General features: G+C 32.3%; 1 protein-coding gene across 1 annotated transcript in view; it reads left to right on the plus strand.

Annotated features, from left to right (window-relative positions):
- Window positions 1-760: 760 nt before the first annotated feature.
- The window catches only part of LOC132717645 (transient receptor potential cation channel subfamily A member 1 homolog), a gene marked incomplete at its 5' end in the record, with an annotated part of 84,855 nt that continues 66,821 nt past the window's right edge, over window positions 761-18,794 (plus strand). Inside the window, 4 exons of the mRNA XM_060701159.1 lie at window positions 761-909; window positions 5,982-6,041; window positions 15,049-15,354; window positions 16,278-16,534. Of these exons, the coding sequence (XP_060557142.1) occupies window positions 761-909; window positions 5,982-6,041; window positions 15,049-15,354; window positions 16,278-16,534 (772 nt within the window). The remainder of the gene's footprint in view (window positions 910-5,981; window positions 6,042-15,048; window positions 15,355-16,277; window positions 16,535-18,794) is intronic.

Consider the following 18,794-nt stretch of genomic DNA (forward strand, 5'->3'; position numbering starts at 1 on the left):
ATAATAATATCATTTATAAATATCGGATAAAAAAAGACTAAAACAGGTGGACTGATTTAAATCTACCATAAAAAACCTTGAATATACTAATAAAATATTTGCAAGTATAGGTTGAATTTCGCCATTCCTCTCATTATCTAATTGACATCAATGATTGGAGTGCGAATTATTCTAACATAAAAGCATACTTTTTATTAGCATAAAACTTTTCCACCACTTTAAACTATATAATTTTCTTTGGTTGAGTGGAAGTGAATTTAGAAAATTATTTATTATTTTTCATTTGTCGAATATAGTATCCTATCGTATAGTATTTGCACAAAGGTTTCGTGCTAAAGTAATTTGTAGTATTTGGCATCAGCGTTGGACGATCAACTTAAATTAACTGTGTTTGTGTTTACATTGCATGTCATTGTTTTGTCAGAACAATACTTGGAAAATTCACCTTGTGGTTTTGACTTGCATGCAGAATGCAATTCTCCAATTACAGCTTGTTTTGGATAAATTTCAAACGTTTTAACGTTTCCAGAGACTGGATTTTCAAACCTTAATAAATGCAGAGCAAGTCAAGATCTTTATCGTCAAGGTAAAAAAATAAAATCAGAGAAAGATTTAATGTCGGAATTTGAAAGACACAAAACAAGAACAAACTAATTAGCAGGCCTGACGAAAAAATAAGCAGGCTATATAGGAAATACAAAACGGCAAATATCAGTACAGTTTGGAACTGTAAGAGAATATGACAAACATTTTAATATAGCAGACAAAAGTATTGCAGGCTGGGACACAGTCAGAAATTATGACAACAATCCAGCTGCAAGTGATGAAGTTGATGGAGTGAAACTCACCAGTAATGAGAACAAGGTTCTTAAACGGAAGAAAAAGAAACAGAGCAGCAAATTTTTCCCTGTAATAAAAGTTCTGCTTCTCTGCTCGGCCGCTCCAGGACCCTGGTGTTATATATCGATAATGATATTAACAACCTACTTAGGCCCTTAACTTCTATATAAATCAGATTTTAAAAAGAAAAGAAAAAAGATAACCCATGCAGGATTTTGTGATAAATTAACTCGGCGCTGTGTTAACGATCTATGAACGTTGCCAAATTGAATATCTGATGACAAAATAGACTAACACCAATTCCAACCAAATATGGGACGAATAGAAAATGTATTTACAAACGCGGATGTATTGGCTTTATCACGACACATGTTACCGTATTTTATGTGGTAAATAAAAGAAGAACTCAATATAGAAATAATCGTTGTCGCAATACCTTTATCTCTGTTTACAACAGTTAATCTGTTTATCAATCAATAGTCAATGTAAATTATTAAAAAATAATTTATGAAATACTGACGTTGCGGGGAGGGCTGTTGCTAATGTTGCAATACTTGTAGCCGACCCAATTGCACTCTGTCTCTTTGTGAATATTTGTTTATGTGGCATTCATGTAACCATAAGGTATTTATGTAAAGAATAGTTGCAATAAAATATTATATTAAACTAAACTTGTTTCGCTTGCGGAGATTTCGGATATTTCCACCGAGACTCTCCTTTCACACCCAAATCACCTGGTAACTAGTCAACAGTCAGAGCATGAAGTTGTGCATAGAAATGAGTATCATATTTATTAAACTAAATTTAGACATGGCGTTAATGAGTACGAACAAGGTCAAAAATGTATAATAGTATAAAAAAGGTAGAAAAACTATTCAATTCTTGAAGTGACATTGGTGCGTCTGAGTTTATTTTAGATGTATTGAAGTTTGGTTACAAAATGCCATTTTATTCAAAACCTACAATTACATTTTGTAAAAAAAGTAGATCTTCTTTGCCTGAACCAGAATTTGTTTTATGTGCCATTTAGGATCTGTTCGATAGATATCTTATTGCACGTTGTTCTAGTCCTCCACGAGTTATTAATCGATTAACTGTATCTATTAGAATAATGGTTAAAAGAAATTTGTATTAGATCTTTGTAATGTGAATATAAACATTTATGGAAGAGTTCAGTATCGTATTTGCAAAAAAGGATCTTTTATGATTAAATTTTATATTACTAGTGCGTATCATCGTATTGAAATGTTTGCACCCCATCCCGAACTTTTAGGATTTTCTTGGGTTGGAGATAACGGCCAAGTGATTTTTATAAGTTTCTTGTTCTATCGTTTGGGTTATCAAGTGCGTGTTACATTATTACCAAAGTAACTTTTATTGAAAAATGGAAGAGTAACAAAGCTATTCTTCTATAATTTTCAGGGTTATTAGTTGGCCCTTTTTATGGTTAGGAAGGAGAACTTAAAGAGACCACTTTTCAGGAAACAAACCATTTAAAATATCATATACGCAGATATGGTAGTAATAAATCAATTGTTTGAATAAAATGTTCAGGTATTAAATCTCCTGCTGTTGATTTATATCATTTCCGTTGATTTAAAGTACTTTTAGTCTCGTCATCTGTAATATCACCATTAAACAAATAATTTTTCTACTTCATTTTCTGCTCCACTATAACACTTATTGTATCATATCAATTTTCCTTTTTGCTAATTGATTCACATCATTTTCAGTATTACTTTCATAAACAGTATTTCTATCAGCCTGAACAACTAATTTGAGATGATCATTCCATTGATTTAAATATATTTGAGGCTTTGTTTGTATTGTTTGTTTTGCATGTCTAATTTTCTTCCAGAATTGCTTTTGATTATCAACAGATGCCATAATTAAATGAAGGATACATTTATCTAAATTGGATCTTTACTTTACAAAAATTTATTCCTTTTACAATCAATAATTGATTCTGATTACTGCGATCTTTGCTTTTTTTGAACTTTCAAAAACTTTTGTTTTTCTCCTTTCTGCCTTGCTTACAATCACGATCAAACCATTTACATTTATAACTTGTGTTTTTAATTATTGTTCTCCTTTTGAATTCAGCTAAATAAGCAAATAAAAGATGCTCAAAATTATTAAAAACATCATTTATATTGTTTGATTTGTCACCAATAATTTCATCAAAGGAGTCAAACTCACCATAAATGATACTTGCTTCGAGATTGCCTTTGTAAATTTGTTCATCAACTAAACTATCAAATCTATAGAATACAATATGTTCATTTACATTAGTTGCATTTTAATGATTAGGTTTAACTTGATTTGTTTTAAATTTTAAAGAAAAATCACACAGACATGTGTTTGCAAATAGGCATGTCATCAACCGCAAATTTAAAAATATACATGAACACAATTTCTACAAGAAATGATATAAGAGCAATTGTGCGTAGGGGCATGATATCCGAGTAGCGTAGTGGTTAGAGAGTCCAGGTTGTGAATTATGGTTTTCGAAATAAAGTTTCAATTGTGCACATATTTTGATCCTTTGTTTATATTTTTTATATTTTTTTCTTTCCGAATAAATTATTTTTAAATCCTGGCACGTAACTTTTTATCGTATCTTTCATAAACCTTTAATTAATTTAATGTTTTGCACAATTGAAAGTTAGACTTATGACAATAAGCAAATTTGAAAGTACGAGTATTTGATTTTTGGTTACACTAATTGAACAGATCGTAAAGTATTATTACTCGTAATTTTATTGTAATTGAAACTCCGAATTCCGTTTGCAATATTTTAACAATTTTGGGTCATTTGTATAAATATTTTTCTTCCATTGCCATTTATTTAGTTATCTATTACCGTAAATACCGACTGTGTTGACTGTCTGAGTCTGTTGACTATTACTAATTGTGGTAATTACACGTACGGTCTAATATCATCTCCTAATAACATTTGTTCTCCCAAAAGAATTAAGCATCTAATGGTATAACTTTTGTGCGATTGCTATGTTATTTTTTTCAAAACATCAACAACAACAAAAAACAACAACAAAAAAAAAAAAAAAACACAAAAACAACGGCACAAAAAAACCCTTTAGAAAACAGAATTTTTAACCATTTGAATTATTGCATATATTACCTACATAAACCAAGTGCTCAACATACACTATATATTTTTAGCGCATTTCTACAAGCAGACGGCATGGATATTTTAGAGAGCATTGAAATACAATCCAATGTGAAACATACGAGTCCATTTTAAAACTAAATAACAGTAATGATACAGATACTCTTCAATAGCCACTTGGAAGAGACACACAACCATCTATCACGCTCTTATCAAATGCAATTCTATACTGTTTTGTATGGGTTAGTGTTAAAAGTTGAGCTTGATCAAGGGTTCTACATGTTTTATGGTTATATGTTACGGTTACAACATTATTTGTCTAAACCTAATATCAAATATTTTTTTTACCTTTCTGAAGTAGGTGTGAACATCTCGGTTGTCCGCTACTAAATGCAGAAAACCGAGATTTTTCCGAATTTTTTTTTGAAGCCCCTAATAGAGAACAACAAACAAGTGTTTCGTAACTTTGTGTTTGTAAACGTACGATAAATTGTATTTTTTACAAGTATCTGCGTAAATACCATTGTCATGTCATAATATTTTTTCATAAAATAAAGTTGAACTTGTTGATATATTGAGATTTATGAACCCCTCTTGCCTCGTAGATTCAAAGCTCTAATCCACGGTCATATAGCCGAAACTTCACATTTCAAACTCTGTTGTATATCTTCTGGAAGTGGAGTATCTCAATCAAACTTTTCTTTCCAAATGTGTTGCAATATTATCTTAGCACGTACCTTAACTGTAATGGAAATTGTATGTTATCGTTCATGCCTCTTAGCACGGGGTTAAATAGTATTCAATAACATGAAATGGTAGAATTTGGAATCCGCAGATGTGTTCATATGGCGGTTTTCATGGAACCTTCAAAGTGACATGTAAATGCCATTCCATGAAAAGCAACTTATCGTCCCGAAGTAAACGAGAAAACAATGGGCGGAACTAAATGAAATGGAAATATGAAAGAGAATCAGAGGTTATGAAGCCTGCATATTACAGATAACTATCCAAAGACAAAATTTAAACAGCAAACTTCATATCTAAGGTTATTTAAAGGAGGAATACTTGAACCATCAAAATAGAAAAAGGCAAATAGAAAGATATAAAAATACGACAAGCTCAGCAGTAATGTCCTACTGAATGATCTACAACGCTGATGTGGCACTAAATAGAGTTATCGGTTATCGCAGTTATCGGTAAATTATCAGATCCCTTTCAAAAATTTATTTTATTTAGTTCCGGATTGATTTAATGAACACGTCTTCGGATATTTTTTAATTCAAAATTTCATCATTTTCATGTTTAAATGTTGAATTCTGCTTAAGGGCGTGGACGGTAACTTTCACTTCCCAGTACCGTCCATGAACAGGCCCAATCAAACCGAGCCTGTAACATCTTAAATTTTGCCGTGTTGAACTTTGTTTAGGAGTTCTGTTTTTCTCTATTCTATTTGATAGAGGATAATCTCTGTTCTGAGTCTGACGAATTTGCGCAAAAGGTTTCACTAATTTATCATGACATAACCCATGTCATTTTCCTGTAACATAATCACTCATTTTATTCAAATAAGGTTGGGCTTCCGTACCTCCAAACCAGTTGCCCCAAGCTGTAGGTTCCAGTCGCTCAAGCGTCACCGATTACTTTGATTTGATAAAGCTATCAAGCTAGCTTACCAAAATCGGTGGTCCGTTTGTGCTTTAAATGCCGTCAAAGTGGCAATTAAAATATAAAGCAATTTTTCTCCTACTACTATTAGTGCTAAACAACGGAACGGCATGTATTCTGTAACAATGTTTATAATATTTCTCAAATGGTATAGAATAGATCAAACATCTATTAGGATGTAAATGTTTCCAATGTTTGGTAATGCATGAGAGTTAGTGATAGCTATTCCTTATTTCAGAGGTAATTAGTTGGCTGTATTTGGAGCTACCACCACTTGTTTGAAATTTTTAAAAAGTTGACGCACGCTTAAATTTTATTTTAATATCATGACTTCTTTGTATTGCAGGAAGTGGGACAAGATGAATCGCATTCATCCACACCGAATAGTTTCTCCATTACAGGTTTCGTATATCATAACATTTCATAAAAAATGACTACAAGTAAAATTTGATTTTTTATCAAAATAAAATTATCTTTTCTATATCAATTGCTGAATATTGCTATAGTATATTAAATGTTATTTGAATTTCACCGGGTTGGGGTATTTTTATTATGCGCCTGGGCATATAATGATTGAACCTTCTGTCTTTCCGCACATACCCAGTTGACATAAGGGGGATATGGTTTGCGTAAAACTTGACATTATAGGTTTCTTTCTAAATAAACTGTAATTTTGGGGTCAGAAATTGTACTCTGGGGTTAAAAATGTCTGTATTGGGTTAAAAATCAAAAGAAAGTCAAAGGGAATCATTCCACAATATACGACGGCCGTCCCTCTATCCATAACAGGTAAACCTAAACTGGTAAGTTGAATATATCTTTATGTCTACCTGTATTAATGGCGTCAGTGCTGTAATATTTTTATGGTACTTCGGGATCATTTAGGCCAGGACCTTTAAGTGTTGAGAATTGAGTACCACTCAAGCCGGTGCAAAGGGGCGTATGGGATCTTGTACTTTTCACGATCCTCATACAATCTAAATGACACCGAGTCTGAAGTTTTCATGTCATTTTGCTGTTTTTGATGCTTCCAAAGGATTACTTTTCCCAGATATTCATCATTTACACACTTTCTAATCAATACAAAGTACATGACCTTGGCAGGTTACATAACTATGGCTTCCATTTGTTCCAAGTTATTGTCCTTTTCAGGACTTTGAAAATGGATATACTTAACATTAACCGGCAAGTTGGATATATCTTAAATTCTCTCAGTACCATTTGAGTATTTCCTTTTTATGTATTATTAATGTGATAATCATGTCCGTGCTCTGTCTTGTGTCCTGTCTTGGTTTTGTTTGGGGTCCTTCTGGGATTCTGTCCGTTGGTTCGTAGTGCTGGGTCGTGTGGGGTTTGCACTCATTTAACGCCGCCGTTCATTGTTGATTTTTTTATCATATTTCATAGGTTCCAAACTTACCTATCAATACAAAGTGCATAATATTGCCGTGTAATACAATTGTGCCATGCCTCCTCTCCCAGTTATTTCCGTTTTTAACACTTTGACAATATGGCCTTGCATGATTAACTATTTAACTATGATTCACTATTGTTAATTGATTTATTGGGAGATCGATATACTATTTTGTTGAATTGCTTTAAAACCATTCATAAAAAAACATTACACCTCATGTATAAACTGCAGATCAAAGTTTCTGTTGTTAAAATGTCACAGTATTCGGCACAAAACCGAATGCCTTCAAACAAAATAGAATTAACATCTTACAGAAAAATTTCGAGAAATCGGGGTCGATTTAAATATGTACGGTAAAAAATGTCAGAAGTGCAATCAGCAATCAGATCGGTAAAACAGAAAGGAAAGAACCTAAGGAAAAAGACAATTTCAAAATGATAACACTATAATATAACATTTCTAAAAAATAGCCTACTTAAACTGTTTCGATAAGTTCGTTATTTATTACCATAGCGCGACACGAATGACCATTTCGTTTAGACTAATACTACTTCTATAAATAGGGTTTCCGACTTTCACAATCAATTGCAACTTTTTGGCCCTTTCCGTCAGTCTTCGGATAAGGACCTCGAACACAAATGTATAAATATACAGAACGGATGCGGTATTTCGGTCTAACCTACGCTAAGAAACTAAATATGTAAACAAATTGTAATTCAATGCTTGGAGTTGTTGACAAGTTTATTTCCAATCTATGTAGTCTACCTAAAATAGTTCTTGCTCATAGTTGTTGTAGTTCGTGTAAAACTTTGCCTCCAATTTTGCTTCCGAGTACCAGCGACGGCAATAAACTTAACGCGGTCAGAAGTCTCTATTTTCAACATGACAACAATGAGATTGGTAGATTGTACGCATGCGAGTCCCGATTTGTCTAAATACGTTTTACAGTGGCTAATGTTATGTTTTTGCTTTTGACATATTCAAGCTTTTCATAGTCAGACATTCAAGCGCGCGCACGTAAACAAATAACGTTATTTAATTAACTACAAATCATATTCAATGACTTAAATTATTTCTGAAACTGGTCAGATATTGAAGTTAAAACAACTAATCAACTACATCTGAGCATTTATTTAATCTTACATTGTTTGAAACCGCTAGTTTGAGTGACAGTGCTGATTACAAATAATTCAAACGAAATAAAAGTGTATTTGCTCCGTAAGTAACAAGTAAAATTGTCTAGTTCATAGTAAATCATCTTTGTTAGGAAATTAAATTCCCGTTGCTTATGAAAATAAATTAAATATTCATAGTAAATGTTTTTGAACAAGCTACCACTCAATTAAGGCTCAGTCAAACCGATACTTCACAATTTTCGCTCATCTTTTGTGAAGTAACTTATGTTTTGGAAAAGACAATAACCACACGGTGTTTTCAAATGCTGCCGCAGAACATTCAAAGTTTTATCACCCAATGTAATAACTACTTACAGCGAGGCATTTCAGGCTTAAGATTGAGTCGAATATTTAAAATTTAATAAAAAATATGACTAAATTTTGTATTAATAAGTACTAAAAATCTTAAAAGTGCAGGGTCAATTAAGAACGTTGAAAATGATATATGGCTCAGTGAAGTTGAACATAAGTTCTCATTTCGCTATAAGTGTTGAAAAAAATTAAGATAAAAGTAAAAATCGGGTTGTTGATTCTCTTCTAAACTATAATTGAGTGGTCTGATGCAGGATGGGACAAACCCTTATACTTTCGATTTTCAGAAAATTGCCACTGAAGGTTTCCAAATCCCCCAACAAAATATATTTCAGGGAGACAATATTTTACTTTTACAAAATAAAACATAGACAAAGAAGAATTGTTTCTCAACTGTTTATTTGATACTGCTTATGCGGCTTTTTTTAAAATCATGATTTTGTGGAATAGTTCATTCTGGCATTTGTGTATATGTAACATCACATGTTCATATACCAAAGTGAACTAATCCAAGCTAATGAAGTTTAAAGTGCATTGGTCAGGCGATAGATATGTAATTCGTTCAATATTAAGTTCTGTGATATTGACAACTTGTGGTAAGTCAACTACAATAGGTTTATTCATCCGAAGACATTCATAATTTGTCATTTCAAGTTTTTCAGTCCTGGGTGACTTGACAAATGATGTAATTCTGAAAAATCAATAAAGCTGCATCCACTTATATCTAAACAATTTAAATGTGGCATACATTTAACAAAACTTAGGCTTTGCGCTAACAAATTCCTGTTTAAGTCAACGGATTTTATACTGCTGCAACGACATAACTGAAATTGAACATGAAGATTTATAGCAGCAGGGTTTCCATTGATATCATACATTTGACCTTTGACGCTTTTGAATTTCAAAATATTTATATGTTGAGCATGCAGATAAAATAAATGCCCAAAACTATTGTAATCAAGCAAAGATTCCTGTGGTATTTCCATGGTGACATTTTATCACAATTGCTTGTCGTGTGCAACATTGTAAAGAAATTTGCAAGTGACAGCAACCTTGAGCAATTTTTTTGTCGCCAAATTTTCAAGAACTTTCAAGAGCAACTCATTCGGCAAGTCTGTCAGTCGCATTGGAATGAGAAAGTTATAGAGAGTTATAGTCAATACTGTTTCCACAAAGATGGTCATTTTCTATAGATCTGTCAACTTCTAATGATTTATAAAAACTGTGATGCATAGGTGGAATGTAAGGCAAAAGTTCCTTAAGGTCTTTTGTCTTCTCTTGACTTATTTTTCTTCCATTTGGATACAGCAAACCAACTTCAACATCAATATCCGGAACTTCTGTCCACGGCTTCGTCGTTTGGGTACTAAGTTGACTTCATTAAACTCTGTTTATGTGTATACTTGTACTGCATTATGTATGGTCTTGACTTCTGAAACCTTATATGCCTAATCTTTAGCCACTCTACCTTTTCGTTGTTGGCATTATTTCATCTGTTTATAATGGATTTTTCTAATTTTTTAGTTGAAAAGAAATCATTGCAAGACATCTCTATAACTTTGAATGGGTGCTTGCTTCTTGATTTACGTACCAAATCATACCAATCAGTCGGAACATACATGTGAGGATTATACTTAAGGCAACGTTCAAAGTCTCCAAAATCACTATCACAAGGTAAATAGGAATGGCAACTAACGAGAAATTTATGATCAACAGTTTCAAGAGATGTGGTTGCAACTAAATGCATCCATAATGAACAAACCTTTATGTTTCGGTTCTGTCCACCGCACGAATCAGACTAGGCAGTCAGATGATTGATTTCACTATCGAGGAAAGTCTTTGTAAAATATTTCAAACATGAAGAAAAATTCTGGAAACAAAGTGATCCCTCGGAAGCATTTAATTACAACAAAATAACATAAGAATTGCAGACTCGGACTCAGACTGAAAACTCTTGAGCCCCGTGTAAAGCAACAGCTTCAAAAAATATGAAAAACAAGATCAACAAGGAAAGGCGGCGTTCAATGAACTCAAGCCACATAAACATATAACTTTTTTTTCATCATCACTTTGATATGAGTGTATGCCTAGGTTATAAACCCATATTTGTCTCTTGTAGTAAGCCAAACTGGTCTGAATTGGTCGGGGTTGGTAATGTTTTTTGAAGATCAAATGTGATTGTTAGTTGCTTTTTATCTGTTTTGACTACATGCTGATCAAATTTCAGGGCTTCACGTGCTTTTTTACTCATGTGTAAATGCTCAGTAAGTTTCTTTTCAATTTCCTTCCGTTTTTCGTTATCATCTACCATTCGTGCTATTTTATTTGCATCACATATTTTGCAGGAATCTTTCTCTGGTGTTTTTAAAAAAATCGTTAAAGTTATCATATAAAACTGTGTTATACATTGACATGCTTACACACTCAAAGCTGTTTTCAGAACACCATTCTCTATAAAGATTGTACATTTTCGTAAGGTTTAGATCTGGTGAAAGATATTTGCGTTCAGTATTTCGTCTCCTCTGCAAATATTTGAGGTGTACTTAGGAAAACCTATTGATATGGGTTTTGACTAAAATCGACTTTTTATCTTGACTTACTTTGTTACTAGGCTCATGCCTCCCTCTCAAGTCTTTCCAGGTTTCCGCTTTTTTCAATAATTATTTCGATAGCTCTGTGTATTCGAGCCCTATCGGAGACCCTGTAGAGTGTTCATAAACATATTCTTACAAATTAATTTTCTTGGTACAAATTTGAAGTCATTAAAGTAATAATAATCGAGAATTCTGTCTTCTAGAATTTCTACCTTTGTCAGTATACCTCCTTTCATCACTGGGTGACTTAACATGTGCATTTATGTAGATTGTTTGTATTTCCCAATTACCACTCCCGTAAAATATTTCAAAACTCTTCTTTCTTGCTTCTGGGCTGATTATAGTGCTACATTTCTTTGGACAGAAACATTCATAGTCTTTAAAAATGTTCTCTTGCTTTATTGTGCCACATACTGTAGTATAGGATTTACCTTTGTTTCGTTTCCCTTTCAGACATTTTTTTTCCATGTTTCAGGGGCCCTCCTTTTTCTCTTATTGTTATTAACGATAGGTTCACTAACAGAGTTTATTGATCTTGTTTCTTGGGAATCAATACTGTTTATATCTGCCTCAATAATACCTGTGTTTTTACAAGCCGCATCAATACCTGTATGTTCCACTGGATATTTTACATGGTAGCTTTCCTCAATTTCTTTTTCTGCATTGTTGTTATTTAAATCTTTCTGTGATATTTCTAATCAGAATTTTCCTCATCTGTAACAGTTACATTAATTAAGTGTATATTCAACAATATAAAACAAAATTGCATTTGAGAAAAAATGCTTTGCCACCGCATTAATACATCACTAAATAGTAGTGTGTGAACATATTTTTTTGTTTTTATACAATTGAAGATTGTCATAATGCATAGATCCTTGACTTATCTAATTCTTATTATCAGATTAGTGGTTAAATCTGTTGTTAATCCAATAAAAAATCAGAGTAGGGATATATAAATGCACTTGAGTCTGGTGAATTTGGAGGTGAAGGTCATATTTCACACAGCCTAAATTTCATGACTACTTCAAACACAGTGAGACACTTTGTTTATCAAAGTTCACTTTACATCTGAATCTGTTCACATGGTTCACATTTCATAGCTGTAGATCAAAGGACAAGAAAATAGGTCACATCATCAAATTCTAGGTCACCTGATATCAAAAGTTCAATTTTACAACTAAAACTGTGCACATGGTCAAAATTTCATTGCTCTACATCAAAGGACAAGAAAGTAAGTCACTGTCCCCTTGGGAAAGGCAAAATTTTGCCCCAAGGGTTTAAGTCAAAACAATTTTGATACAGGTCCACCAAACAACATTTCAAGTCAAATGTCTAAGCTGTAGCTTTCTCCCATTCAGAAAACATTTGTTTTATTTTCTGTCTTTACTATGTGTACATAATGAGAATCACTGCCCCCAGGCAGGACCAATTTTGACACCAGGGGAAAAATTTGAAAAAAACTTTGGTAGAGGACCTATAGATGATATTATATAGCAAACATCAAAGCTCCATGCCGTGTATTTTTTATTTTTTTACTACATGTACTTAATGAAAATCAATGATCCCTTGGGGGCGGAACCAATTTTGACCCCAGGGCTATAATTTGAACAATCTTGGTATAGGTTCACTTTGCAAAGTCTCATGCAATATATTTAACCTCTAGCCTTTTTCAATTCAGAGAAGAAGATTTTTCAAGTTTTTACTTTATACATATAAAGAAAAACCATCGCCTCTCGGGCAGGGCAATTTTAACACTAGGAGCATGATTAAAAGAACTTTTGTAGAGGACCCATAGATGATATTATATACCAAATATCAAAGCTCTAAGCCTTGTACCTTCAGACAAGAAGATTTTTCATTTTCTTTACTGTATGTACATAGTGAAAATCAATGACCCCTTGGGGTGGGGCCAATTTTTACCCAAGGGCTATAATTTGTACTATCTTGCTAGATGTTCACTACGCAATGTTTCATGCGAAATATCTTAACTCTGGCCTTTGTAAATTTAGAGAAGATGATTTTTAAATTTTTTGACCTGGTTTTGGACCTATGGCCCCCGGGGCGGGGCTAATTTTGACACAATGTTTCATGCAAAATATCTAACCTCTAGCATTTGTCAATTGCTAGAAGAATTTTGTTTAAAGTTTTTACTATAAGTTTTTACTATATACATATAAGAAAAAACCAAGGACCCTGGGGCGGGACCGATTTTGACCACTTGAAAAACTTGAATATCCTCTATATTCCATACAATAATTTTACAAACTTATAATAATCTGCAGAATTATCATTTTCACAATAACAGGCATTATTAATGTAAAACATTTATTTGTGTTTATTAATATAATTAAGAAGTCTTTTCAAACATATTTTCAAATTTGGTAAAAGAATTTTCAACGGGTAACCCGGGATTTGTTTACAATGACAAAAGTGAACTAACCCAATAATATACATCATTCTATTTGTATTTTGTAAATTTCTATAGTGTACTAGCCCATTGTTTTTAGATAAAGCAAAATAAAAGGTTATTAATGCAGGAGTTCATGTCTGTACTCCTGCAGTATAATGGCACCATTATGAATCATCAAATTTCTTTAATTGTAACACTATGTAACATATTAAAACAATACCCCACCACACCATGTTTTTTTTAATTTCAATGGACTTGGAAAATTACTAAATCTTAATTAAATGATACAAAATGTGTTTTACCACTTGGAATATAATCAGGATCTTTCAACGAATCGTCCTCTTGAATTATTTCTTCTGGAAGTGTTTCTGTTATTTTTTTGTCATTTTTGCCATTTGTTTTGCTCATCCAGGCATTTTCTTGTTTCGGCCATTTTCCTGGATAGTTCACTTTGGCACAACAACATGCATACTTACCAAACACTATTGGTTCCTGGTTCGCTCTGGCAAACTTGTATATAAAGACTTACTGTTGAAGTGGGATAGTTCACCTGTTTAAATTTTCCCACCTTTTTTACTATAGGAAGCTGGGAACCAGACGAAATAATAGAGATTTTTATGAAGAGTACTCATGGTCAGAGAACTCATTTCTTAAGATTTTGTGGGTAAGTTCCCTTTGGCATAATACCACACAATTTTGAACTGTCTTTTGGTGCAAAATGTTTTTCTTTTTACCTTGGGGCACGACCTCGCCCGAAACCCTTCCCACCGCTAATAAAATGTGCGTATCCTCAAATTGAACAAACTCCCACCAATTGGTCCCCTTTCCTTTGCAATACAGACCACTGCCATCACAAGAGTTTTTATCAAAACTTTGATAACAAAATTCATGCAAAACATTATTATAAATATTATAATACATACATATACATTTCATATATAATATCCAAAGCATGAATATCTTCTAGTATCAAAAATTGTTCCTGTAGAGAAAAATAATACAACTAATAAAATCTTTGAGTCAAAACTGATTCCGCCAAAAATTTAAATAGATAAGATTAAAAAATGATATAAAAAAACTACAAAAATAAATAAATAAGCAGTGAAACTATTGTGGGAAACTTCAATACACAGATCTTTAACATTTGGCATTGAAATCTTTAACCTCAGCTAAAGTTAAATGATAATTTATTATTATAAAGTTATATATTATTTTCAGTTATTTAAACAAATTTGCACGTTCTTATGGTGTTTTTGTTCTCTTTTTATTTAAAGATCCACATTAAGATTTAGACAAAGTAACCCATATTTCATCACGAAACCAAACGTAAACAGTCACGAAAATATAGTAGATATTCAAGTTTTACAGTAACTATCAGTGGTGTTCTAACATGAAGATGAAATAAAAATAAAAACTATAATATTAAACTGTTTTCTTTATATTTTTAAAAATGTTTCTCATATTTTACACAATTGTTTATAAATATTTTCTTTCTACTGCAATTGTAGAATGATGATGCTTACAAGAATAATGAGGACAACTCTAATCATTCTGGGAGTGAAGAGAGTGATGAAAACAGGGACGAGGATGATTCAGACAGTGAAGATAATGAGCTAGAGAATTACACAGATAGTGAAGAGGATTACACAGACTCAGAGAGTATAGAGACTGAAACAGATAGTGACGAGAATAACACAGACGCAGGGAGTATACACTATTACACAGATAGCGACGAGAATTACCCATACTCAGAGAATGAAGAGAATGAGAATGACACAGATAGTTACGAGAACTACAAAGAATGTCTTATTGAGGTTGGACACTTTCAAATACATAAACATATTTTTCGAATTCCGTTATTTCAAAAAAAAAAAAAAAAAAAAAGTAATAAGTAAATACAGAGATAAAGAATAAAACGAAATTAAGGTGCTCAAGATTAGAGTGAAAAGGGTAGCTACTAATATCATATATTTGCCAGCGAATTTACTTATATCTAGTTAATACGATTACAATCAACTCTTCTCTTATTGACTCGTTATTGAATATATTCTTGTATCTGACGTCATCAGTATATTTAGTTTCTACTTCATCTAACATTATATCATAGGTTAGCTATCGTGTTAAAAATAACATGTTTTAAATGACTTTTTGTCACAATCGTTTTTTGTGTAAACTCCTCTAATTACATTAATTATTTGCTTTTTTTCAGCGTAAAATAGTTACATACCTATTATTTTAAGGTAATAAAAATAAACGCTAACTAAAATTGACTTTATGATATCATTTGATGAGCAATACGCGTGGTCATGAGTCTTTCTGTCCTGAAGTATCACACACTTAGCGTCCGATGAGCATAGTCCAAAAGTACTTTTGGTAGTTTGATTACATAATGCAACATACCTGATGCATTACTAATGAACCCTGTCTGGTGATTTTATTTATGGTGCTTTAAATATGCTAATGAATACTTACATCACGTTTCTTTTAGAGAAGAATCAGTGACAATCTTATAGAACGGCCAAAATGGCAAAAAAAAAACGAAAATGTTGCAGGTTATGTCCTATTCACGCACGTAAAACATTAGTGGTTACTAAGGACTATCGTCAAAGCTACCTAGAATAGGCTTAAACAGAAGTAAAAATACACCTGTATTATCTGATATGGAAATAAGAATAACATAGACTATTTTTTTTTATTTTAAATTGGAAATAATTTTATGTCATATTTTATTTTAAAGTGCCTAAGGTTGGGAAAGGGAGGCGATGATTTAAAAACATTCCTTGAAGAATCAGAGGACGGAAAGAACATTGGGGAAGATGAAGACGGAAATAATGTTTTACACATTGCTGCAAGTGGAAAAAATTTGGATTTATTCAAAGATCTATTTCATTATTATAAGGAAAAGGTTAATGAAGGAAACAAGAAGAAAAGAACGCCTCTACATATAGCTGCAAGGAATAACAGACATGATATTGTAGATTTTCTTATCAAAAGGTATGTTTGAATTTTTTTCATTTCATTTTAAGAAATTAAATGAATGGTCAAAAAATTATACACAAATGGAGAAGCCCTAAAATATCAAGCGGTACAGACTACTAGCGCCATATAAGGTCCTAACTAGAAACTACAAACATGGCGCAAACGCTGGAAGGGGTAGGCACCCAAGTGTGCCTGTTTTCGTTGATTACATAAGTCTATTTAAGCTTAAATATATATTTGTGCAGTTGTAATTGAAGTCTTATTCGATATGCTTATTTAAAGTATTTTCAATTTTATTGTTTGTTATCAACGAACGTATCAATATATTGGTTATTTATTCCAAAAGATACATTCTTGCCTAAATCAAAGCCAAATTGTGATACTAACAATATAAAGATATGATGGCTTTTGTGTGTTTGTTTGTATAATTATAAGAAGACATTTTTTTGCACTCCTGAAACGTGAGAAACGGCACAAAAAACAGCATAACGACATTACAATTTACAAAATGGTAGCGAAATGGTTAACCTATATATTCCCGTTTCATTAACAATTTGTTTAGTTTATTCTGAAATATATTTGATTGTCTTAATGCATAAACACCACAAAGGAAATATTTTAAATCTTCATTTCCTGGAAAAGACCCCCATACCCATAACGTCATCATTAATAATCATTGCAACTTGTGCACGATCCTGTACGCATGCGTAGCAAACAATAATAACCTTGAAATTCTTGACCCGCTCTTGTATCACGTGACATTATATGTTTAAAATGAATGGTGTTACTCTGTTTTGTATAAGCATGCTTAAAATTATATTTGACAATCAGAATCAATTAAAGCATGCCCATTTGGATACTTTTATAACTTAATCCGAAATATCGTCAAGAATTGCTAGTAAATATATTAGTATTTTTACTTTCGGTTTCTGATATAATAGTCCTAACAAACTCCGCAAATGACAAAAGTGAGAATATTTTCGGTTTCATTGAGTTTGGTCATAGAAGTGATAAAAATTAGCTATTGGCCACGCGCTTAGCACCGGAAGAAGCAGGTTTGACAAGTTGATGCCATTTCATGAAAAGCAGTATGTCGTCCCCGCAGTAAAAATGAGTGTGCCCTAAACTAGAAAACAATAGGCAAAAACTTGAATGAAAAGGAAACAGAGATAAGCGTCCAAAGCCTCTTAGGAATTCGAGGAAATGAAAAAAAAGCATATTTTGGCTGAAGACTCATTAAATACTCAAACAGTAGACTGTTACCAAATACTTTTAGTGATTTTCTATATATTCCATTAGTAAATTCATATAATATGAATGGGAAACAAATATGGACAAAGCTAAATTTAACTTATTGAAATCAACCTAGGTCTTGATGAATCACCATCTACTCCAAAAAGAAAGAGAACAAGTAAAATAACAATACAAGAAAACCATATAATATCCATAAATATAATACAAAATGAGACAAAACAGTATTCTGTATTGCTTCACATCCGCGTTTCATTGTTGCAAATACTCGGCCATTTTCCATTTAAATATATGTATACTGGATAAATATAGAAAACGAAATTACATTGACAATGTTTAGCCTCGAACATACCGCTCTTATATAAGGCAATCACTTATCAGACTGTGCTATTATGAATGTGATGACGACCTTTACCTTAATCTTGTTGGACGTTTCAAAACATTATTTATATATTGATACTGTAAATAACACTTGCAGTCCCGAAGGGGGTTTGAAAAATTTATATTTTTAAAAGTATTCAAATTAACGGTCTGAAAAAATTTTTAAAAAGGGTTTTTTAAAGGGACACCAGGGTTTAATTTTAAGGTTTAAATAGCTTATTTTGGGGTCATACAGTTTTGGGTGTTTGGTTAGAGGAAACTTTTTTTAACTCTTCATTTATATACAGATTTATTATCACTGTCATTAACACTGCAATTGATTGTTTTTCGGATAATATTTCCCTTTAACAAAGTGTTGCTTATTTTGTCCTTTTCCTTCTATGTATTTTGTCAATTTTCAACAGTTTATTGTGATCAATCTCCTCTTTCAGTAGCCCGTTCTCGTAAAAATGTTCCTTTGATTTATTTTTGCTGTTTACCCTAAAGACGCTAGATAGGCAACGTTCCTCTATAATGTCGTGTGCGAATTAAAAAATTTCACAGGTCTCATCATACGCTCCCGTAAACATATTACACAGATGACTGATCCTTACTTTAGTGATGCCATCTTCTAATTTGAACGTTGTTTTTTCTTTATTATTTC

This window comes from Ruditapes philippinarum, unplaced genomic scaffold (genome assembly GCF_026571515.1).
Source record: "Ruditapes philippinarum isolate M1 unplaced genomic scaffold, ASM2657151v2 ctg2419_1_1_1_1, whole genome shotgun sequence".
NCBI classification, from domain to species: domain Eukaryota; kingdom Metazoa; phylum Mollusca; class Bivalvia; order Venerida; family Veneridae; genus Ruditapes; species Ruditapes philippinarum.